Genomic DNA, 25,392 nt, shown 5'->3' with positions numbered 1-25,392 from the left:
TGGCTCTCATGGGCCTAAACTGTATAGGGATTTTTAGGTCATGACCATCACTTTCAATTGAAAGTGGAAACGAACTGGTAGCCAGTGAAGCTGTTCCTACAAGGAAGTTATATGATCCCTATAACTGCCCCAGTCAGCATCCTGACTACTGCATTTTGAACCTGCTGAAATTTCTAATCAGTTTTCAAAGACAACCCCACATAGAGTGTGTTACAATAGTCAAAACAGGATGTAATCAAGGTATATGGCACCGTAGCCAGATCTGATTTTTAAAGGACAGGAGCAGTTGGAGCACTAGGTTTAGCTATGCAAATGCACTCCTGGCCATTGTTGAAACCTGGGCATCCAGGCTCAGAGCTGAGTCCAGTAGAACACCTAAGCTGTGGGCCAGAGATTTCATGTTGTGTGTATACCCACCCAGAACAGGCAGAGTCCCTATTCCCCAATCTGATTTTCGGCTGACCAGGAACACCTCTGTCTTGTCTGGACTAAGTTTCAGTTTGCTTGCCTTCATCCAGTCCATTACTGACAACAGACATTGGTTCAGTAGCAAGACAGCTTCATTGGAATCCAATCGGAAGGAGAGGTAGAGTTGGGTGTCATCAACATATTTTGTGACACTACACCCCAAAACTCCAGATGACCTCTTCCAGCAGTTTCATGTAGATGTTAAACAGTTTGGGGAACAAAATAGAACCCTGTGGTACCCCACAGGTCAACCTTGAAATACAGGTTGAAAGGCCTCTTTGTCCCAGAAGACCCAGCTAGCATCACAGTTAAACGATGCTTTGAGACCAGCTTAATCCAAACTTTTCCTTCTGTACTATCTTATCTGCTAAGAAGACACTTGCTTAGTATCCTGTCGTAGAAATTGCTTTCAAAATATTTATAATCACTTTGTTTAACTAGTCTAATACCAATGAAAATTGTTAGATTAGGTTCATAAATTTAAAAAGACATGTATCTATATGATTGTATAAGAATTCTGAATTCTGATGCCTACAGTGTTAGAAATGGAGTTTCCTAGAGAAAACCTAAAACAAAAAGACATCTTATGTATATAAATTGATAACAATTGTCTATCTTCAAACATAAGCACATGCAGTAACTGCACAAATGTGTCCATGGGGCTCAATTGTTTAATATGAATTTTATCTATAATGTATATTGCAGTTTTTGCATTCTGTGGCATGTGTTGAATACAGGCAGGTGTGACAGCTGGCAAATATCCTCACATTTCTTGAGGCTTAATAAACATCTTCAGATTTACCGATGACAGTTGATATACTCTGTCAGTTTCAGATTACTTGTTAATAAGAAACAGATGTTCAGTGCAGTAGAAAAGAGCACTGTGAGGTATGAGATTTCATCAAAAACAACAAATGAGGTTATATTTGAAACACTAGGTTTTCAGTAAAACTTTTTTCAAGTGTATTCCTTGTTCTCTAAAACAGTGGATGGGTTGTTTTAATTTTATTAAAGAAGCTTCAGAAAGAAGCTTATCTTCTGCAGATAACAGTAACTTCAGTAATTTGATGGTTGCGTGTTCATCTTCCATTTTGATCAACATCAGACTTTTGGGGGTTGTCTTCTCAACTAAATGTCAGTGTCTGCCAGATGGCTTACAGATTCCTATAGAGGTGTTCTGACAGGTAAAAAACTCAGTGGTTTTTTTATTATTATTATTATTATTTGCAGTTTTTCTGCTTTCACAGGACTCCTGAGCCCCTAATCCCAGAGAATGGAGTGCCCACTCACTGCTGGGGATTTTATATATAATATACAAGAAAGTCTTTTAAAAGACTTTCAGGAATGTCTTTTGGCATCAGGAATGACATTTGGTTCTTTTCAATGACATGCATCTAAACTCTAAGGCATTATATTTTCTGTCCTTCCCAAATAATTAACCCAAATACAGTTGGCCCTCTGTATCCTCAGATTCTGTATCCATGGATTCCACCATCCATTGCTTGAAAAGATTTTTTAAAATTAAATTTCAGAAAGCATACCTTGATTTTGCCGTTTTCAGTAAGGGTTACCCATTTCACTATCCTGTTGTGTTTAATGGGACTTGAGCATCCACAAATTTTGGTATCCATGGGGAGTCCTACAACCAAGCCCCAGTGGATAGCAAGGGCCCACTGTAATTGATAAGTTAGGATGGATATTTTTCAGCATTGAGGGCTTACCAAGAAATGTGACAAGCCAAGTGGAAGCAAGTTGTTACTGACTTTTCTTTCTTTTCTTGCCTGGATGTGTGAATCACCAGCTCTTTTAACTGAAAGGTAGTACATGGATAAATACAACTGCTCATATAAACATGGTCATTAATTGGTTTACTTAATGTTTACTTGGATAAAATTAATAATTCTGAAAAGTGGCTTGCTTCTATTTTCAAGATGCATTTTCCACATCAATTTGACTGCCCAGGAAATTCAGCACAATGCATAGGGTTTAGTGAGATGTTCATGGAAGGCAGGGTTGACCAGGATGAGATTTCAGAGGTGTCTGACATAAACCTTCAGGCTATGTGTATAAGTTATATATGAAACATTATTTATATTTAGACTTGGGTCCCATCTCCAGGATGTCCTATTATGTACATAATTGCAAATACAGCCTTCCAAGATTAAAAAAAAATCCAAAACATTTCTGGTCCCAAGCATTTTGATTAAGGAAGACTCAACTTGTACTTCCAGTTTAATTGTTTACTATGTTAGATAAGATTGTAACGTTAGACTTCCTGAGATACGTCCCTTTCCATCAGAGAAGGTCCGAGCATCCTAACTATCGGAGCCACCCATAGTTAGGATGCTCGGCCCCCTTCTCTGATGGGAAAGTGAAATTCAGACCAGCAAAGTACATTTCTTTAAAGAGGTTTTTTTTTTTTTTACTTCTTGTGCCTCTTAGAATGTGTACTGATCAAGTCTGTTTACTGTTCTTCTGTTTTACACAGAAATCTGTGCTGACTTTTGTTTGTACACTGTACTAATTAATTAGAAATCAAACAAGTTTGTTAGAAATCAGTACAGGTTTGTTTCATTAGTTGTTTCCCATGCCCCAATGGATCATGATTTGTATGCACGTGGTTAGAATCATGACATAGAAAGCAGGATGTGTTGCATATAGAACAGATTGTGTTACCAGCAACATTAGAAGAGCTGAGCTAAATTCTCTGCAGCAGTAGTTTTGTTTATTGATTGATTGGATCAGATTTTATTTGTATCCTGATTCCACATATGAGAGTCACAGCAATTATCCACAACATTAATAAGCAAATAAAGACATAAACAGGTGAGTTAAAGATATAAAAAAACTTTTAAAATAGTAGAAAGTGGAAGGGCACTCCAACCTCACTGCTGAAGACCTACTTAAATAGAAAAAGGTATTTGCCTGCTGGTGGGAGGGCAACAGGAAGGCTGCTAGTCTCACCTCATTGATAGGGAGGTCAATTACTTGGGGGTGGCCACCAACTTATTCTCTCTGAGAGTCAACTGGATCTCCACTAAGCTGTAAATGACATTTACATATGATAACCAAATCATATCTGTGCTAATTTGCTATTATTGTGTATCCAAAATAAAATAAACTGATATATGTGGTTATTTTTCCAGTTTGTTCATTCTGAAATAAATAACAGCTAAACATTAGCCAGACTGGGGGAAAAAAGATTAATGCTTAGGAAACAAAAATATGAACACCCACCTTACCTCCCTCACCAATAATCAACTTGAATTGATTTTAAAATTTATTAAGGTAATGCTTTTGCATTTCATACAGTTCTGCCTTAATTTGTCTAAATCATTGATGAGTTGAAACTTTTTACTGATAGGTGTCAGAATTCCAGTTCTCCATTAAGCTTCAAGAGGCTGGCAAACAGGACATCTCAAAGTTACATGTTGCTTTCTATTGATATTGAAACAATATTTCCTTGAAAATAATTTAACCATGATTCAAATAACTGTTTTCTTTTCTATCAAATCTCAGAAGTTACTGATGATCTTACAGAAGCCTCACACAATAAAATATTTTCTATACACATGATGCTAAAAACATCCATATTGCCTCCAGGTCTCACCAATCCATCCACTGCTTTGATGAGTGTTTTTTCTGCTGATAAGAAAGTCTGCAAAGTGATGCTTAAAATCAGTGTGTGTGTGTCATTGGGAAGAGAGGGGGGAAATTTTATAATCCATTTTGACAGAAAGCTTTGCTTTAAACTGGAGCAAGAATAACTTTCTCTTGTGTTTAGGAACTGGGGCAGAGTAAATGGATGGGAAGGGGAGCGATAGGCTGGGAATAAAGTATTTTCATGGATAAAGGATGGATGGAAAATGTTGAAGGCAGAGAAGAAAGGGTAGGAAGTAAGAAAGGAACGGAGCCACAGGTGGAAAAGTGTTTGGGATACTTGGTTATTGGTAAATCTTTCTTAAACTTTTCAACTCTGTAACAAACAAAAGAAACAGGACACCTCTTTTGATTATTTATCAGTGTTTATTGATTACATCAACACCAACTTATTTGCTATTGGACCTCCTACTCATCAAGCTATTCTTTGGAAAGATATTTTGATCCCAACTTCATCAGCTAGCAAATCTGAGTGATGTCTTTAGGACTTCGTTACTGCTATTACCCCACAAAGATCGCTATTACGCAAGTTTACACATAGCCCTCCAAGACTACAGGCAGTAATGGCAGGATCTAAATAGCATGTTAATTTTAAGAAAATAATCAAGACTGTGCTCATTTGAAATTTGCATGCACTCCCAGAAGGCTAGGATGAAACAGTTTCAGACAAAAAACTGAGATTACAGACTGTCTTCTTGATTATTACTCACATTTTGAAGCAACCACGTGATACTTAATCTTAATGTGATCTCAAGTTTCATAGTGGGCAAAGTGGGAAATTCTCATGAATTTTTTTTGTCTTAGGACTGACTGCACTGTGTTAAATCAAATGATGCTGTGACAAGAACAGTACATTGATTAAAGTGGTATCTTAATATTCTTCAGCTTTACTAATACACCAGAAGGCTAGGATGGAACGGCTTCAACGAGAACTTGAGATTCAAAAGAAAAAGCTGGATAAACTAAAAACAGAAGTCAATGAAATGGAGAATAATCTAACACGAAGGCGGCTGAAAAGATCAAATTCTGCTTCCCAAATTCCTTCAGTAAGTGAGAATTTCTGGGGACTTTAAAAAGGTCATAAACTTAACCTTGATCTTCAGTTCAAAAATGACCTGTTAAGTTGAGAAGTTGAATCGGCGTTGCTTGCCAAATACCTTACACAAATGGAGAAGAAATGTAGTGCAAAAGAATTAAAAATTTAGTCTCAGTATATTTTGTGTAACCTGTTCTGATGGTAACATTGACAAATCTCATCTCTGACATTGTCAGGTCTGTTCTTTTTTTTTACTTGTTCTTAGGGGATGCACCCAGAATTTCTTTATTATCCACAAGAAAGGTAGCATTTCATCTCAAAAGCTTTATTCTTTTCTGGGACAGTCAACTCAGAAAAGTTAAAGCAAATTTTCATTTTCAGCTAATGATTTTGTGATCAATTTAGCAATTAGCATGGGTTGGATTGTTTGATTAGTCTTCAACAGCTTATGTACCTTACAGTACATAAATGAACAGTGTTGTCTTTCCTGAATGGATTAGTAATAATTATCAAGACATTAGTGTAATCATGCAGTATACAAACTGTAACTATGTTTTCTTTCCTACAAATCTAATTAGTAATCTAATACACAATATTTTCCATGTTTTTCAGCTTGAAGAAATGCAGCAGTTAAGAAGCTGTAACAGACAGCTTCAAATAGATATAGATTGCCTAACCAAAGAGATTGATCTTTTTCAAGCAAGAGGTACTATTTATGAATAATTTCCCTCCATTCAGCTGAACACCTTAAAGAATTTGAAGATTATATATTAAAAATGTAGAATGTGATGATTTATTAACAATATTTATAACAAAAAATACCCAACCATTTTCTTTGATATGCAGATCAAATCTGCATGTATGTTTGTAAAGAGGGAAATAACCTAAGGACTTTAAGAATAAAAATATGTTTTGGATATATTGTCACATTCAGACGTGATCCACAGAACAGCATCCAAGTACCTTTACTTAAAGGCAATGTTGTGGCTACTGACTGACTGCCATTAGGTGGCCTAATGAGCCCCAAAAGAGACCCTGTGTGGATAGAAATGACCTTCTGGTACAGGCAGGTTCCTCCATACTTATACCTTGTAAAAGATTGATATTTTTGTGACTAATGCCTATCAATTTTAGCCTAGATAGATTTCTCAAAATTCGTTGTGTTTGGGCATCAATTAATCAAAACATCAAGAAATTAGTACTGCTTACTACTATAGGAATTCAGGTTTTAATTGTTGCCAATGCAGCAGGGAAGAGGTTGGACCAGCTTGCTGAAGACCTGGTCAGTTTCTGGGTGGGGTGTTTGCGTGTGTCCTATGTTGCTTTAGAATCTTTGCTTGGAGAAAAGGCAGAAATAGCACAATTGTTTGTAGTTTTTTGCTTGTTTAGCTTTTAATCTTTCAACTGTTCGTTTCTTTTCATTCAAAGCATGTTAAAAAAAACAGCACATAGACTACTGGAAACAGTTTTGGATAAATGTAACATAATGTAACATCAATACTGTAATATACTGTCTACTTAATAGACTTCACTAAATAGGACATTTTACTCCCCCATGAAGAGTCATGTCCTGTTCCAGAGTCCACATAGAGCAAGTTAAAAACATTGCCCCCCCCCCCAAGATTTCAAGCATTTGATATTTACAGGCGGTGGGATTAAAAATGTTCCAGCAAATCTTACCCCCCCCCCGCCCCCGCTGGCCAATGTAAATGTTTGATACCAATACATTAAAGAAGAACCGGGATGGCCTGCTGATTAGTAGGTTGGCTCCATTCAGGGACTATTGAATATTGCTTTGCTTGTGGAAACATTGGAATTCCTTGTGGCCAGGAACAATACAAGAAGTGTACATATTTACAATTTTTATGCAGTTTTATCTCATTTCATTTTACCTTTTATTCCATGTCCTTTTAAGCTCTTTTTATTTGACCAGAGCCCACTTAATTCTACCCACACAAACACTTGTTTGGATGTGGGGAAATTTTATGCCCTGCAATACATAGAAATTTTCATTGGAGTCAAAATGTCCTTTACTACTTAAGCTGTGTGTTTATATACCAATGCAACAAGGTTAAATGTTAATTAAATAAGATTAGACACTTGTTGTAGGTCTACCATTTGTTATGCATCATAGCACTTTGTCCATCTGAAGTGGCCCAAAGCCTATTCTCCTTTTAGTGATTCTGCAGCACTGTAAGGAAATCCACAGTATTCTACATTGTTGATAACTTGAATTGCAGTTTAGCTTAAAGGTTGCCACAACCTAGCCTGCTTAATTTTCTGTTTGGTTACCCTCAGCTTTCTCCTCCTAACCTGTGTTTTCAGTTAAGTAATATAATATATGGGTACCAGAGATGAGCCCATAAATGGATGTACAAAATTGTCCAAGCTCATTTGGTAAACTTGGGCCCGTTACAGACGGGCCTATAATACGGACTGGGTCCATACTGGGGTTAGAAAGGGGTGTCACTTCCAGACGCCCCTAACCCTAGTACGGACCAAGTCCATACAAAATGGCGGTGCCCATTTCACACGAGAGCCGCCATTTTGATGTCACGGACGCATAGCGTCTGGACGTCGTGCGACGGAAGTGACGCAGCGAGTGCGCGACTAGCGCCTCGTGGCACCACTTCCAGAGCACAGATAAAAGCGCCATTTCAGTGCTTCTTTTCAGCTGCCTCCAGGAACCGCGCGGTTTGGCCACTGCGGTTCACAGACGCAGCAACCGGCAGCGGCGGCAGAGCGCCCTTGGGCACTCTGTAACGCGCCTTAGTATTTTTTCCCCTCAAATGAAAGATTCTAGAAATCGTTCCTCCATGAACATCTTGCACACACTCTCTGGGACTTCAGCTTTAAGTACCTTTTTGTACTAACTGTATGTTTTCTTTCTTCCAGGACCACATTTTAATCCCAGTGCCATTCATAATTTTTATGACAATATTGGATTTCTAGGTCCTGTGCCACCAAAACCCAAAGGTAAAATATTCTGCCAAGATTAATTTATATATAGAATCAAAGCTTATATTTCAATTCATTTACTTTAATATGTACATACTGGTAGTTTTTCATAAAGTTGTTGAGGGTCAGTAGCATACAAGTAACCAGCTCATAATTTCTGTTTATTCTGTGCATTTGTTTTCTCTCTCTCTCTTTCACTTTAACAAATCTATGTCCTTTACACTTGCTGGATCACTTAATTTCTTCTCATTTTCTTAAGAAATTATCTCAGCTAAACCATAGGAAAAGTTTGATTTTTTTGGCCATTGAATTATTTAATGTTTACATATATTGTAGTGGAAAGAATGAACTTATAGCATGGTTCCAGCACATAATCCTCAATTTTCTTTCATACATAGGAGGAAAACAAAGCACAGAATTCTGTCTCTTCCATTGTGTGTATTTAGTCATTGTTCTTTTTCACCCCAGCAGATCAAAGGTCTATCGTCAAAACACCAAAGACTGTACCAGATACAGAGGAAGATGAGGGAGCTCAGTGGAATTGTACTGCTTGTACTTTTTTAAATCACCCAGCCTTAAACCGTTGTGAACAGTGTGAAATGCCCCGGCATTTCTGAGCCAGGGAGGCTCACTTATCTTCTGTAAATCCAACCTTTGACTATTGAGTCATTTCCTTGGGATAAATAATCATTTATGCATAGGATTTTGTAAAATTGAACATGTGACAAGGTTTATAACTAATATTAATTGTCCTGCTACAGAGATAATACCTCAGTGTTGTGCTGCAGGCAGCTGAAATTCATTAGCTGGAAGGTAATCTCCTGAAAGACTTTGTTGCCAGCTGCCTGAATCATGTACAGTATTACCAGAACCCCAGTAAGAATAACTCTCACCATGTTCAGTGCTTGGGTGTTCCCCAGCCACATTTCTCCACAGAAGTCACTACTGAATTATGACAGGGGAAGGAATTAGATTGATAGCTTTTGTTGTTGTTTGTAAAGCTTTCAGTGAAACACTACATTCACCGAGGAAGCGGAAAGGAACACGTTGAAAGTGTGTTAAAACTCTTTGCTGCCACACAGGTCCCGTGGATTGTAGAAGAACTTCACAAATTAGTGGTACTCTTTGCCTTGTCTTCCCAGGAAACAGCTCTGCTGACACAAATCAGTACATTTGTCTGAAGATGAGAAAAGAAAACTGCATGCTTTGTCTGTACAATACTCACAGTGAAATATCCCCCAAAGCTTTTCCTACTGTACATAGCTCTAGAGCCTGCTTTAAGTGACTTACTTTTCTTCACCTTTTATTACTTCTTGTACTTCTTAATGTATAGTGTAATAGTCTTCGTTAACTTTCTTTTTCCTTTTAAGTGATTACGCACGATCATGACCCTTTTTTTAAAAAAGAAACTTTTGTTCTGAGAATAGTAGTGCCTTAAAACAAGAGCAATAATTATTTTTTTAAAGTGCACAAAATAGCTCTCCCACTGCCTATTCTCTACATTGCTCTTGTAAATGCTGTTAATCTGTGAACACCTGCAGATGCAGCATAGTGAAAATGCAGGAAAAGTTGGAGTTTATACATATAGTTCACTCTGTACGCTGATTTTTACGGTGGGTGACACAGTGTAATATTTTGTCTGGCACAAGAAAACAAGAGTTAAAATAACATTCAACCCACCAAGAGATCTGGATATGCTTGCTTCATTTGCTGGATATCATGCACAGCTCTTCAGAAGTGAATTACTGGGGAAGTACATACAGTACAAAGAACAACAGCAGTAGCCTAAAACAACAGTGCTATCAGTAACTTGGCAGCCAAGTTTTTAAACCTGGTTTGGTGGAGAATAGCAATAATTAAGGCAGACTGAAAAGCCTGAAAAAGAGAAACCAAGCAGACTTGAACACTGAATCAATATCAAACATCTCTTTATTTTCATAGGGCTCTTCATTTTAAAGGAAAATGTTCAGGTGATCAATATCTATAACTGAAACCAAAGACATGGTATTATTTGAATTTTATATGCTCTCTTGCGTACTATACAAATAAGGAGGGGTCTGTTGAGGAGAAGCAAGAGAGTGTAGTTAGCAGCCCAATCCTATACTTGTCTACTCAGAAGTAAGATCCATTGATAACCAGTGGCTTACTCCTTCATAAGCAGGTATAGGATTGCAGCCAAGATGTAGCAAGAGACAAAGTAGACTGTCACCCACTGTAAATATTTGCCAGTGGACATTTTCAACAGGAATTTTACAAGTGATCTATGTGAATACACAAAGACCTTTGTTTTAAAGGTTTTGCATTTTTCAGAGAAAAAGGAGAATTAAAAGACTCCCAGGTAATTAGTCAATAGACCCAAAGTACTTGCATTGAATGCATTGTCTTTATTAAAAAAAGAAGAAGAAGCTTTGTTTTTCAGCTTCATCTGCAGTTCTATGTGAAGATTGACAAATCAATTTTTACCTGTTTTATTAATAAAACCTACTTTGGATATCATGAGTTGATGGTTTTGTGATTTTAGCTGGGTAAACTGTCTTTGTAACAGATAAGTTATTTATAAAAATTAAAAAAATATATTGTAACATTTGGTTCTGTGTGTTTTTAACTTTGTATCCAGCTAAATGCTCAGCCAATCTTTAACTTAAAAATGTAAACTAACTGATCTTGTTGATGCACCAAGATGCTATGAATGTATTGAGCTTAAAGTAGACTTTCTTTTTCTAAGAGGAGGACTGCATAGCCAAGTATGTTTTCCTCATTGTTTTTTCCTGAAATCCACTAAGGCAGTGAGTACTGTCCTTTCCTGTAGATATTAGTTAAAATAGCCATTTCACACTGAAATGCAGTAATACTGATTTGACATTGTTTCAGATCAGTACTCTTAGAGGGCTTGTACTTTCTAGAGGAGCAACTTTATTAAAGTCTGAACACAATAGATAATTTAATGCTTATAATGGTGTATCATTGGTGCTTTTAAAGCGGGTAGTAATAAGACTTGCAGATACTAAATTATAATTATGCATGTTTGCTTCTGGCCCCAAGTAAGGATACCCAAAGGAACAAAACTTTTTTTCCCCATTTAGTGAAAACTGATGTGAAAATAACAAATGCATCGCTTCCTTTGAATTATCAGATCCCTACAAGATCAGCACAGTCTGAGGTGATACTGAAGAGCAAGTAAACTTCTTGAGGATTTATTGGAGGTCAAGGTCAATGAATCATACATGTCTACCATTTATTCATTGGAGCTAGCTAATTCTCTCCTCCCATATTTTGTGAAAGAATCAGAAACCTATTATTTGGAATTTGCTGGCATGTCGTATACTTTTTTGGATAACTGATTGCCATGAGAAGAGTTCCCATTTCTCACTTCCATTAATTATAAATGACATTTGCAAGCATTTAATACATCTGGAAATTCTTTCTGTCACCAGGGTCTGAACAGATGAACCACATTGGGGGACATGGCAATTACATGATGCATGCCTTAATCATGGGTGAAAGCCCTAACCCAGAAGAGCTGGGCCAAGAAGGAGAAGGAAAAACAGTCTTTTTTGGTGGCCCAGTTCAGGACCACAGCAGCAATCCAGATTGGAACCAAGCAGATGGCAGCGCTATGGTCCCAGCACAGACTTTTTGGGTCATCTATTAGAGGCCCTAGTCTTCATAATCTCATAGTTTCAGATCTTAAGAATCTTTTTTTAAAAAGGAGTTCATTAATGTGACTGTTACATCTTAAGCTTCAGATAAAATTATTTCAGTCCTGGGCATGGTATAGATGTCTGGCAGTATGTTGTAGCACCAGAGCTTCCAATAGGCCATTGGGATTGCTGGCACTAAATACAGTACATATTGGCTGGCTGATATTCCATAATGAAATCTGAATTGGCAGAAATTTCATGCTTATCCATTGTGTTGGTTTTCAACTGGGCTCTGACTTAACAACCGAACCTGAAAATGGATCATGTCAGTCCTACCACTGCTTGTGGGCCCTAAGCAAAAGGAAAATAAGAAAAAGTACTTCAAAATTAAAAGTGGGTTCTTTGTTATAAATAGGGGTTAATGGTGAATCCCATATCTAAAAAACGTTGAAAACTGCTGGTTCAGCAGGGTGTTTGCCGTAGAACATCCTTAGCAAATATTAGCCTAACCTTAATCTTGGAAAGTGAAAGGGGATATCTTTTAATGTCCATATGTAATATATTCTACTAAGAAGCTTCTCTCTTAAGGTAAGTTTTTATTTATCTCATTGGCGGGTTACAGACCGCCGCAAAGCTGACGCCGCCATTTGCTCCGTGCGGGAGCCACAGCAGCCACACCGCGCGGCTCCCGCACGGACCGAAAAAGAAGCTCCAAAATGGAGCTTCTTTAAGCGGCGCCTCTATGACGTCGCGAGACGCCAGGGGCGGACTCGCGACGTCATAGACGCCGCGACACGTGCGGACGCATAGCGTCCGATACGTAAATATGGCGGCGGCCGTGTGGAACGGCCGCCACCATATTGTACGTACAGAATACGTACTAGGGTTAGGGGGGTGCAGAAGCACCGCCCCTTCCTAACCCTAGTACGTATTCATTACGTACTAAATGGCGGTGTGTAACCCGCCTTTCTTAGCATTTCTTTTAAAGGTGTCCATATCTTTCTCCCACACCTCCAAATATCATCTCCTCCAAACTGTTCTTGTTTGTTTTATTATCTCATATAATGTGATCCAAACCTTTAGTAACAAGATCTTGTTGACACAAGTGAACTTCTCTTTATGATGACTCTTACAAGACGTTCTGGCTAATTAATTATTCTCCGCTTCTGTGCATTGATGAGTTTTCCATTCTGTTCGATGTTTCCTCTTGTGGAATTTCACTTTATTTATCTGAATCATTTATCTTTTTCAATACCTACCATAACCTTTGTGGTATCTGAAGTCACTTTAACACCATTTTGGAAGTATATCCATTCAGTACCAATAATTAAGATTATAAACAGCAATGTGTTAATATGGATTGCTGTGGTACACCATAAGGGGACCTTCTGAGTAATAATAATAATAATAATATGTTTTATTTATAGACCGCTATTCCGCGATGATCATAGCGGTGTACAGTAAAATCGTAATACAATACAAAATACAGTTAAAGGACGGAGAAGTCTCGTCCTTCAGGCAGTCCCTGATGTTGCTGGGTCTGCCTAATGGCTCCCTCTGAGGCCGAGATGACAGTTGAGGAGGGAGGGGCCTCTTCCTTCAGGCAGTCCAAGATGTTGCTGGTCTGCCTGATGGCTCCCTCTGAGGCCAAGATGACAGTTGAGGAGGGAGTATGTATCAAAGTGATTTGCATGTGGTTTTCTCCTTCCAAACAGCCATGTTTCTATCTTTAAATCCTATGTTTTATTATATTTCCCCTTCTATACTTGGGGGGAGGGATGTTTGACATCTCTGTTAAATTGGTCTATGCAATACTAAAGTGGGATAAACAATTGTAGAACTAGAATGCAGGTATCCTCTAGTAACTAACAAGAACATGAGTGACTGGGAAGAGGAGAAATAATGAGATTTTTCCAAACTGTTTACAGGAAGAGGACCTGTGTGTGTGTTTGTGTGTGTGTATGCACATACACATCTCTTCAAGTGAACTGTCAAGCTATGGCAACCCCATGATTTTCATAAAGTTTTTCTAGGCAAGGAATAATAGGTGGTTTGCCACTTTCTTTCTTGAAATATGGCCTACAGCATCAGAGCTTTATCACCATAAATAAATAAGGTATAAACCTTAACCTGCCTTATAAACAGTGTAAGTAGCATATTTTGTAGTTAAACTCAATGCAAGCAGCAACCACGTTGAGCAATTGTACCAAATTATGAAGCACTCTGAACTTAGACAAGGCTTTGGCCTATACAGGGCCAGAGCAGGGGAGCCTGAGAGTCCCACCTGAGGGAACAGTCGCTGCTAAGCCTCGGAGGAGGCGTGTGGTCGTAGTGGGGGACTCCTTGCTGAGGGGTACAGAAGCAGTGATTTGTAGGCCTGACAAGATGTCTCGAGAGGTGTGTTGTCTTCCAGGTGCAAAGATCCGTGATGTGACAGAGAGGCTGACAAGACTGGTCAAGCCTACTGACCAATACCCCTTCCTTTTGGTCCACGTGGGAACTAATGATACTGCAAGACACAGCATTCAGAACATCAAAAGGGATTACGAGGCGCTTGGTAGGAAGCTGAAAGGAATGGATGTACAGGTTGTCATCTTGTCTCTTCTGCCAGTTGAAGGGCATGGTCCAGGAAGGGAGAGGAAAATAGCAGATGTGAACAACTGGCTTCGCAGATGGTGCCGCCGAGAAGGATTTGGATTCTTCGATCATGGGCTGCGGTTCCATGAGGAGGGACTTCTTGCAACGGACGGGTTGCATCTCACGCAAGTTGGAAGAAATGTTTTTGCCAACAGTCTCAAGAACTTGATCAGGAGGGCTTTAAACTGAGTTCCGAGGGGAAGGGAAACAATATTAAGGAAGGCGAAAGGGATGGCGAAAATAGTCAAACTGACATAGAGGAAACAAGAAAAAAAGTGCAAGGACCCAACAGTGGGAGGCAAAAAAACCTTGCACAGGCAGCAAGTAAATGGGACCCATGGTCTGCGATGTCTCTACACTAATGCACAGAGCATGGGAAATAAGCAAGATGAACTCGAACTCCTAGTACAACAAAGCAAATATGATATAATAGGCATCACTGAAACCTGGTGGGATGAGTCTCATGATTGGAATGTGGAAATAGAGGGGTATAACCTTTTTAAGAGAAATAGGCCAAACAGGAAAGGAGGAGGAATAGCACTATATGTCAGAGATATTTACACCAGTGAAGAGATCCAGGACATCAATACTGGAAGCCAGGTGGAGAGCATCTGGATAAAAATTAAAGGGGAGGGAAACAACAAGGATGTTATGGTGGGAGTCTACTACAGACCCCCAAGTCAGACGGAGGAATTGGATGATATCTTTCTAGAACAGATGACCACACAGTAAGAAAGGAGAGATGGGTGACTTCAACTATCCTGATATTTGCTGGAAGTCAAACTCAGCAAAATCCTCAAGGTCTAGCAAATTCCTCACTTGCCTGGAAGACTATTTCATGGTCCAAAAGGTGGAAGAGGCAACAAGGGGGTCAGCTATTTTGGATCTGATCCTAACCAAAAAGGATGACTTGGTTAATGGGGTGCAAGTGGTGGGATCATTAGGTGGAAGTGACCATGTTCTCCTGGAGTTTGTAATACAGTGGAAAGGAGAAGCCAGGCAGAGTCAGACACGCATCCTAGACTTTAGGAGAGCGGATTTCAGTAAACTTAGAGAAGTATTGAGGGCGATTCCATGGTCAGAAATACTAAAAGATAAAGGAGTTCAGGACGGCTGGGACTTTCTGAAAAGGGAGATACTGAAGGCACAATTTCAAACAGTTCCAGTGAAAAAGACAAATAGGAGGTGCCTCAAGAAACCAGGATGGATGACTAAGGAACTTTCAACTGAGATGAGTTTGAAACAGAACATGTATAAGAAAAGGAAAAAGGGGGAAATCACGAAAAAGGAATTCAAAGAAATAGCAGGCATGTGTAGGGGTAAAGTCAGAAAAGCTAAAGCGCAGAATCAACTCAGACTTGTTAGAGAGGTTAAAGACAACAAAAAGGGCTTTTTTGGATATGTCCGCAGCAAAAGTAAAAAGAAGGAAATGGTAGGGCCATTGCGTCGAGAGGATGGCAAAATGCTAACAGGAGATAGAGAAAAGGCAGAATTACTCAACACCTTCTTTGCCTCAGTCTTCTCAGAAACGGAAAAGGATGCTCAACCTGAGGATAATGGAGCAGAGGACAGAATAGGGGAATTTCAGCACAGAATAAGTAAAGAGATAGTAGAGGAACACCTTGTTAATCTAAATGAATTTAAGTCTCCGGGACCAGATGAACTCCATCCAAGGGTATTAAAAGAACTGGCAAATGTAATATGGGAGCCATTGGCAATCATATTTGAAAACTCCTGGAGAACAGGAGAAGTCCCAGCAGACTGGCGGAGGGCAAACGTTGTCCCCATCTTCAAAAAGGGGAAGAAAGAGGATCCCAACAATTATCGTCCAGTTAGTCTGACATCAATACCAGGAAAGATTCTGGAGCAGATCATTAAACAAAGAGTCTGTGAACATCTAGAAGGCAATGCCATAATCACAAAAACTCAACATGGGTTTCAGAGAAACAAGTCATGCCAGACAAATCTAATCTCTTTCTTTGATAAAATTACCAGCTTGGTAGATGAAGGGAATGCTGTGGATATAGTATATCTTGATTTCAGTAAGGCCTTTGACAAGGTTTCCCATGACATTCTTGCAAACAAGCTTGTAAAATGTGGACTAGACAAGGTAACTGTTACATGGATATGTAACTGGTTGACCGGCCGAACCCAAAGGGTGCTCAACAATGGCTCCTTTTCATCCTGGAGAGAAGTGACCAGTGGGGTTCCACAGGGCTCTGTCCTGGGCCCAGTGTTATTCAACATCTTTATCAATGACCTGGATGACAGAATTGGGAGCATACTTATCAAATTTGCAGATGACACCAAATTAGGAGGAATAGCTAATACCCCAGAGGACAGGATCAAGATCCAAAATGATCTGAATAGACTAGAAAGCTGGGCCAAAGCTAACAAAATGAAATTCAACACGGAGAAATGTAAGGTATTGCACTTAGGGCGGAAAAATAAAATGCACAGATATAGGATGGGTGACACCTGGCTGAATGAAACTACGTGTGAAAGGGATCTAGGAGTCCAAGTAGACCACAAGTTGAACATGAGTCAACAGTGTGATGCGGCAGCTAAAAAGGCCAATGCTATTTTAGGCTGCATCAATAGAAGTATAGTGTCTAGATCAAGAGAAGTAATAGTGCCACTGTATTCTGCTTTGGTCAGGCCCCACCTAGAATATTGTGTCCAGTTCTGGGCGCCACAATTCAGAAAAGACATTGAGAAACTGGAGTGTGTCCAAAGGAGGGCGACAAAAATGGTGAAGGGTCTGGAAACCATGCCCTATGAGGAACGACTTAGGGAACTGGGGATGTTTAGCCTGGAGAAAAGAAGGTTAAGAGGTGATATGATAGCGCTATTTAAATATTTGAAGGGATGTCATATTGAGGAGGGAACAAGCTTGTTTTCTTCTGCTCCAGAGAACAGAACCTGGAGCAATGGATGCAAGCTACAGGAAAAGAGATTCCACCTGAACATTAGGAGGAACTTCCTGACAGTAAGGGCTGTTCGAGAGTGGAATGCACTCCCTCGGAGGGTGATAGAGTCTCCTTCCTTGGAGGTCTTTAAACAGAGGCTGGATGGCCATCTGTCAGGGATGCTTTGATTTGGATTTCCTGCATGGCAGGGGGTCGGACTGGATGGCCCTAGTGGTCTCTTCCAACTCTACGATTCTATGATTCTATGTAACATGGTATTGCTTGAGCAAAGAGCTTTTTTGCTTAGTTTTTTGTGGGTTTTTGGGCTATGTGGCCATGTTCTAGCAGAGTTTCTTCCTGATGTTTTAACTAAATTAGCTAAATTAGGTTTAGCTAAATTAAAAATTATTAATTTCTCTGAAGATGCCAGCCATAGATGCTGGCGAAATATCAGGAATAAAGTCTTCTAGAACATGGCCACATAGCCCGAAAAATCCACAAAAAAACTATGGATGCCGGCCATGAAAGCCTTCAACTTCAGCTTTTATGCTTACTTAAGCAAGTGCAATATATACAGTAGCACTGATGTCCCTATAGATATTTGCCAGTATAAAATAAGAGATTTTTCTTGTTTATAATGTGAACCTTCAGGGCAGTGAATTTCCTTGTGTGGTGTTGGCCCACACCTGTCAGAAGTGGTTAGGTCCTATTGGTCATTATTGGTGGCATGGAGCTAGTTTCACATCCTTTCCAGGACTGAGGACAGAAGCTCCACAAAACAACACACTAGTGTAGCATAGCTGTGTCCTGTATTGGTGGCTCTCAAATTAGTCCTTCAGATGTTTTGGACTGGAACTGCAAAAAATCCCAGCCAGTATGGGAATGCTCGTGAATTCTGGAAGCTGAAGTCTAAATACCTAGAGAATCAAAGAATTTGATAACATATGAAATGTTTTCATTGATTCTGTGCTGGGATAGGAACACTGATGGCACTATTGAGCGCATTTGACATGTAATAATGTTTTTCAATAAAATCTGTATTTATATTGGCTGTTCATGCTAGAGTTTTGACATGGCATTATTCATTTCTAAAAGTAAGTTGTATTCATTTACATTTTAAAACACTGAATTTGTTGAATTTCTGCAATTACATTTGGTTTGATGTGATTAGGTACAGGGCTGTAGCCTTTGTCTTCTAGGTATGTGTGTTTATCTAACTATTATGTAGAATCTGAGATGATTTGGCTGATCCCATATGAGGGCAGGTCACTGTTGATGCCTGTACAAAAGATTGGGATTTCTCCTAGGGTTTTGGATGTGGACTGCAAAAATGAACTACAGTACCACCTGTAGTCACTCATACTGAAGCCAAGTGTTTCAGACTAAGGTAAGGCCACTAAGAAGAGCCCGCACGTTTCATCCTGCCAGGCTAGGCAATTGAGAAAAGCAGTAGGTAGAAGGTACACTCTGTCCCAGATTAAGAAGAAATACCATGTCCTGGCTCACAGGAACCAGAAAAACTAGGTTTCGTGAAGAAACTGCTCTGCTCACCAAGAAAACTGAGCCCATAGCTCAGAGTCAGATATAAATTCAGATCACAGCTAGCTATTCTACAGAAAAATAAGCAAGCAGGACTGGTTTGAAGTGATGAGAGCCTTTCTGCATTATCTGTGTTGGATTTTTGTCCATCCACTGTTAACTGAGTTCAGCTTCTATTGATGGTTTTATTCTTACTTGGATAAAGTGGGACAAGCATGGATACTGAGGATAGATAGATGTCAAATGTACATCAGCTATACTGTTTTACATAGCACCTCACAAGGAATATGGCTTTGCCACCAGGACTCCCAAGACCAGGGGTGCACAAAGTGTGGCCTGTGGACTCCATCAGGTACCCCAGGGCCATTTTTGTGAATCCTAGGACCTCCCAGATGGTCAAAGAAATTTTGAAAACTTTTTTTTTTTTTTTTGCTTTCAAAGTGCCCCCCCCCCCCAAAAAAAAAAATACCTTGTAAGGATGTGGAGAGCATTTCCAACTTTTTTGAGGCCCCCTTTTAGGAAGCCCCAAATGCCCTCTTGGGTGGCATGGGAGGCATTCCCACCATGTTTTGTGTCCACTCTGGACCAATGTGGGCCCATAGGACAGCTATCTTTTTTGAAACTGGAAGTGAACAGGAAATGGTTTCTGCTCACTTCCTCTCCTGGGTGTAAAATGGCCCTGGAAGAAACAAAAAAAATGGTGGAAATGCACTCTTGTCCCTTAGAGGACATTTGGGACAAAAAAAATATTAATATGATTTTGCAAGAGCAGGTCTGGCTTCCACCTTCCACAGTAGCCCACTCTTGTGTTTGCTGTGGCAGCCTTCCCATGATTCTTGGAAATGATGCTAAGAATAGGGCACTGTAGAGGATGCAACAGGGTGACCCGACAGCACCATTGCTGTTATTGGCATGAGTATTGACACTGCAAGAAATTCTTGGTCAAAAGGCAGAAAGTGTGGCATTAGCACTGCAAATGTTGAACCTGACCAACTGTAGGAGAATTTGTCCTCCCCTAGGAGATACTTCCCCGATAGACTTTCTGCCCATAAACAGGACAGAGAACTTTCAGAGGCCACTTTGCGCACAGTTATAATTTGTGAAGGTATGCAGAAGGCCAGAGTGGCCCCAGTGTTATCATAGCAATACAACTCTGTGTGACAAAAACAAAGATGATGCTAGTTCTACTGCCTTCAGGGCAGGGAAGCCAGACAGAACAAGGTGACCAGTGGACACATGTTGCTAAGGCCCTATAGTTAAGACAAATAGATATTTCTGTGCAGCTGGTAGCCCAAGCATAAAGGAAGGTGTAGTGTGGTTGTGGTGGGGGACTCCTTGCTGAGAGGCACTGAACCAGTGGATTGTGGGCCTGACAAGATGCTTCGGGAGGTGTTCTGTCTCCCTGGGGCAAAGATCCATGATGTGATAGAGAGGCTGACATGACTTGTCAAGTCTACTGACTGTCACCCCTTTCTTTTGGTTCATGTGGGAACCAATGATACTGCAAGGCACAGCCTTCAGAATATCAGAAGGAACTATAAGGCTCTGGGAAGGAAGCTGAAAGAGATGGATGCGCAGGTTGTCATCATCTCTTCTCCCAGTTGAAGGGCATGGTCCCGGAAGGCAGAGGAAAATAGTGGATGTAAACAACTGGCTCCGTAGATAGTGTTGCCAAGAACAGTTTGGATTCTTGGATCATGGGCTGTGGTTCCATGAGGAGGGACTTCTGGCAAGGGATGGGTTGCATCTCACGCCAGTTGGCAACAATGTCTTTGCCAGTAGTCTCAAAAATTTGATCAGGAGGGCTGTAAAATGAGTTATGTGAGGGAGGGAGACGGTATTCTGGAAGGCAAAAGGGCTGGAGAAAATAGTCAAACTGTCATAGAAGGAACAAGACAAACAGTGCAAGGACTCAACAGTGGGAGGCAAAAATGTTTGCACAGACAGCAAGTAAAGAGAACTCATGGTCTTGAATAGCTCTACGCTAATGCACAGAGCATGGGAAATAAGCAAGATGAACTCGAACTCCTAGTACAACAAAGCACATATGATATAATAGGCATCACTGAAACCTGGTGGGATGAGTCTCATGATTGGGATATAGAAATAGAAGGGTATGACCTTTTAAAGAAAAACAGGCCAAACAGGAAAGTAGGAGGAATAGCACTATATGTCAGGGACATTTACACCAGTGAAGAGATCCAGGACATCAATACTGGAAGCCAGGTGGAGAGTGTCTGGATAAAAATTAAAGGGGAGGAAAACAACAGTTATGTTATGGTGGGAGTCTACTACAGACCCCCAAGTCAGACGGAGGAATTGGATGATATCTTTCTAGAACAAATGACCACACACTCAGAAAGGAGAGATATAGTAGTGATGGGTGACTTCAACTACCCTGATATTTGTTGGAAGTCAAACTCAGCCAAATCCTCAAGGTCTAGCAAATTCTTCACATGCCTCGAAGACAATTTCATTGTCCAAAAGGTGGAAGAGGCAACAAGGGAGTCAGCTATTTTAGATCTGATCCTAACCAAAAAGGATGACTTGGTTAATGGGGTGCAAGTGGTGGGATCATTAGGTGGAAGTGACCATGTTCTCCTGGAGTTTGTAATACAGTGGAAAGGAGAAGCCAGGCAGAGTCAGACACACATCCTAGACTTTAGGAGAGCTGATTTCAGTAAACTTAGAGAGATACTGGGGGTGATCTAATGGTCAGGAATACAAAAAGAGATGGGAGTTCAAGATGGATGGGAGTTTCTCAAAAGGGAGATACTGAAGGCACAATTTCAAACAGTTCCAGTGAGGAAGAAAAATGGGAGAGGTCTCAAGAAACCAGGATGGATGACTAAGGAACTTTCAACTGAGCTAAATTTGAAACGGAACATGTACAAGAAATGGAAAAAGGGGGAAATCACGAAAAAGGAATTCAAAGAAATAGCAGGCATGTGTAGGGGTAAAGTCAGAAAAGCTAAAGCACAAAATGAACTCAGGATTGCTAGAGAGGTTAAAAACAATAAAAAGGGCTTTATTGAATATGTCTGCAGCAAAAGGAAGAAGAAGGAAACAATAGGGCCACTGCGTGGAGAAGATGACTAACAGAAGACAGAGAAAAGGCAGAATTACTCAACACCTTCTTTGCCTCAGTCTTCTCAGAAAAGGCAAAGGGTGCTTAATCTGAGGAAAATGGAGCAGAGAACAGAATGGGGAAAATTCAGCATAGAATAAGCAAAGAGATAGTACAGGAATACCTTGTTATTCTAAATGAATATACGTCTTCAGGACCTGATGAACTACATCCAAGGGAATTAAAAGAACTGGCAAATGTAATATCGGAGCCATTAGCAATAATCTTTGAAAACTCCTGGAAAACAGGAGAGATCCCAGCAGACTGGAGGAGGGCAAACGTTGTCCCCATCTTCAAAAAGGGGGGAAAAAGAGGATCCCAACAATTATCGTCCAGTTAGTCTGACATCAATACCAGGAAAGATTCTGGAGCAGATCATTAAACAGAGAGTCTGTGAACATCTAGAAGGCAATGCCATAATCACAAAAACTCAACATGGGTTTCAGAGAAACAAGTCATGCCAGACAAATCTAATCTCTTTCTTTCATAAAATTACCAGCTTGGTAGATGAAGGGAATGCTGTGGATATAGTATATCTTGATTTCAGTAAGGCCTTTGACAACGTTTCCCATGACATTCTTGCAAACAAGCTTGTAAAATGTGGGCTAGACAAGGTAACTGTTAAGTGGATTTGTAACTGGTTGACCGGCCGAACCCAAAGGGTGCTCAACAATGACTCCTTTTCTTCCTGGAGAGAAGTGACCAGTAGGGTCCCACAGGGCTCTGTCCTGGGCCCAGTGCTATTCAACATCTTTATCAATGACTTGGATGCCAGAATTGGGACCATACTTACCAAATTTGCAGATGACACCAAATTAGGAGGAATAGCTAATACTCCAGAGGACAGGATCAACATTCAAAATGACCTGAATAGACTAGAAAGCTGGGCCACAGCTAACAAAATGAACTTCAGTAAGGAGAAATATAAGGTACTGCACTTAGGGTGGAAAAATGAAATGCACAGATAGAGGATGGGGGACACCTGGCTGAATGAAACTACATGTGAAAGGGATCTGGGACTCTAAGTAGACCACAAATAATGGAGTTTACTGGAATAAACTCCCTGAAGAGATTCGACTCAGTTCCTCTCTGGATGCTTTCAAGAAGGCGTTTTCCACCTAGCATACCCTCCTGACTCTTTATAGAGAAAGTTATCCCCTAATTGAAATGTACCTCAAGATGTTCAACCTGCGATCGTGATATTTTAAATTGTTTTTTATACGATGTTTTATGGAATGTATTTGTGATTGTAATTGTATTGTTATATGATGCGATGTATACTTTCTCTTGAATCTGTGAACCACTTTGATCTTATTGGAAAAGCGCTAGAGAAATAAAGATTTTATTATTTATTATTATTATTTATGTCACTGCCCAGGATTACCCAGTGGGTTTCATGGCTGGGCTGGGAATCGAACCCTGGACTCCAGAGTGGTAGTCCAGCATTCAAACCACTATGCTACACTGGCTCTGGGGTTACACCCTCTGAAATCTCAGGTTCACAACTTGGGCAGACTCCTGGACTTGGAACTGAGCCTGGATACCCAGATTTCAGGTTTGGCCAGCAGTTCATTTGCACAGTTAAAACTGTGTTGATTTCTTTAGAGGTCATATCTGGCTATAGTGACACATGCCTTGATTACATTCCATTTGGATTAATGTAACTTGCTCTTTGTGGGGTTGCCTTTGGAAACTGTTGGGAAACTTCAACGGGTGTAAAATACCACAGCCAGGTTGTTGACTGAGGCTGGTTAAAGAGATCAAGTAACATGCACTCCCTGTGGAAACAACTTCATTGGTTGCTAGTCTGTTTCCAGGCACAACTCAAAGTGCTGTTCTTGGATTTTAAAGCCCTAAATGAATGGCTTGGGTCCAGACTATCTGAAAGACCTTATCTCCCTATAAAAGTCAGTATAAGCTTTAAGAGCGGTAGGGGAGGGCTTTCTCTCAGTCCCACCTCCGCAGGCATGTTTGATAAGCATTTATGGGAAAGGGCCTTCTCCATGTCTGCTCTCTGGTTGTGGAATTCCTTTCTGTGGGAGGTCCAGTTGCCCCCCCACTCCCTGCTATCTTTGTGGGTGAAGACCTTTTTACTCAATCAAGCAATATAATAATGTAATATAATAATGTAAATTATATAGCAGTAGTATGTGTAAAGGGGTGTGCTATATTTAACTTTGTAGAATAGGATTTTGTAAATGTAATCTTGTTTTAATTAGAGCCAGCGTGATATAGTGGTTTGAGCATTCGACTAGGACTCTGGAGACCAGGGTTCGACTCCTGGCTCAGCCCTGTAAACCCACTGCATGACCTTGGGCAAGTCACATTCTCTCAGCCTCAGAGGATGGCAATGGCAAACCCCCTCTAAATTAATCTTACCAAGAAAATCCCATAATAGGTTTGGATTGGGGTTGTCATAAGTTGCAAATGACTTGAAGGCACACAACAACAACTATTTTGTTTTATATTTCTATAAGTCACCTTGGATCCCATTCTGGAAGAAAGACAGAACATAAAATTCAAACTTTATGTTTGTTGAGAGAGCTTCTGATACAAGGATGTATATGCAGAGTGCTAAATTTTGTTGTTGTTGTTGTGTGCCTTCAAATCGTATCCAACTTAAGGAGACCATAAGACCATATCATGGAGTTTTCTGGGGCTGAGAATGTGTGACCCCCAAGGTCACTCAGAGAGTTTCAATGGCCGAGCAGGGAATCAAACCCTGGTCTCCAGAACTATAGTCCAACACTTGAACCACTACACCACACTGGTTCTCTACAAGTGCTTAATATTAAATTCATATGGTTGTGCAAGTAGATAATTGCTTTTTTGTTTTTATTTAATACACTTTTTTGTTTTGATTTATTATGTCACTAGCAATCCAAAATTACTGAATGAATGTTGCTATTTTTAATAATAGTAAATTATTTCTGTGTCCTTGCCCCCCCCCCCCAAAAAAAAAAAAAAACCACATTTGGAAATGTTAGAATTGCACAGTACTAGGTTGTTTTTCTGCATTTGGAGGTACTTCAGGGCCTGCAACTTCAGACTTCCATCAACAAACTGTGCATTATTACAGTGACCCTGGGTGGCTTATTAGATGTACTGCACTTTATTCCAAATAACACATAGTGACTTTGTTCCTTGTATGTAGTAGATTTGTAATTCAACGGCACACACATTGACAAATTGCAAGTTGGTAATGCAAAATCCTGCACTAATATATAAGAAATGTGAATTTTGGAAAAGAGCCTCCTACCAAGCTGTGTTTTCAAAAATACTTTTGATTTTATCAAGTCATTTATTTCATAGGCATTTGGTTTCAATGCCATTTGAAAACAGGACATAAGGCATTCAAGGCTATGATCACTTACACATTAGACAGGGCAAAATATCAGACAGTCTCTTTTCTCCCAT

At 39.9% G+C, this 25,392-nt stretch overlaps 1 protein-coding gene across 5 annotated transcripts in view; it reads left to right on the top strand.

Moving 5' to 3' along the window:
• Positions 1-10,661, top strand: part of TAB2 (TGF-beta activated kinase 1 (MAP3K7) binding protein 2) — a 73,649-nt gene extending 62,988 nt beyond the window's left edge. For 4 of the 5 annotated variants that reach the window (XM_089530220.1, XM_089530218.1, XM_089530217.1 and 1 more), the window contains exons 4-7: positions 5,014-5,174; positions 5,777-5,870; positions 8,060-8,140; positions 8,591-10,661. In XM_089530220.1, coding sequence (XP_089386346.1) covers positions 5,014-5,174; positions 5,777-5,870; positions 8,060-8,140; positions 8,591-8,739 — 485 coding nt within the window. In that variant the 3' untranslated portion in view covers positions 8,740-10,661. The remainder of the gene's footprint in view (positions 1-5,013; positions 5,175-5,776; positions 5,871-8,059; positions 8,141-8,590) is intronic. The other variant, XM_089530221.1, reaches the window with a different exon arrangement.
• The last annotated feature ends 14,731 nt before the right edge of the window (positions 10,662-25,392 follow it).

Source organism: Sceloporus occidentalis, unplaced genomic scaffold (genome assembly GCF_023333645.1).
Source record: "Sceloporus occidentalis isolate IW3139 unplaced genomic scaffold, rSceOcc1.0.p SCAF_6, whole genome shotgun sequence".
NCBI lineage: Eukaryota > Metazoa > Chordata > Lepidosauria > Squamata > Phrynosomatidae > Sceloporus > Sceloporus occidentalis.
Note: the sequence above shows the minus strand (reverse complement) of the source record. Positions and strands in the feature narration are given on the sequence as shown.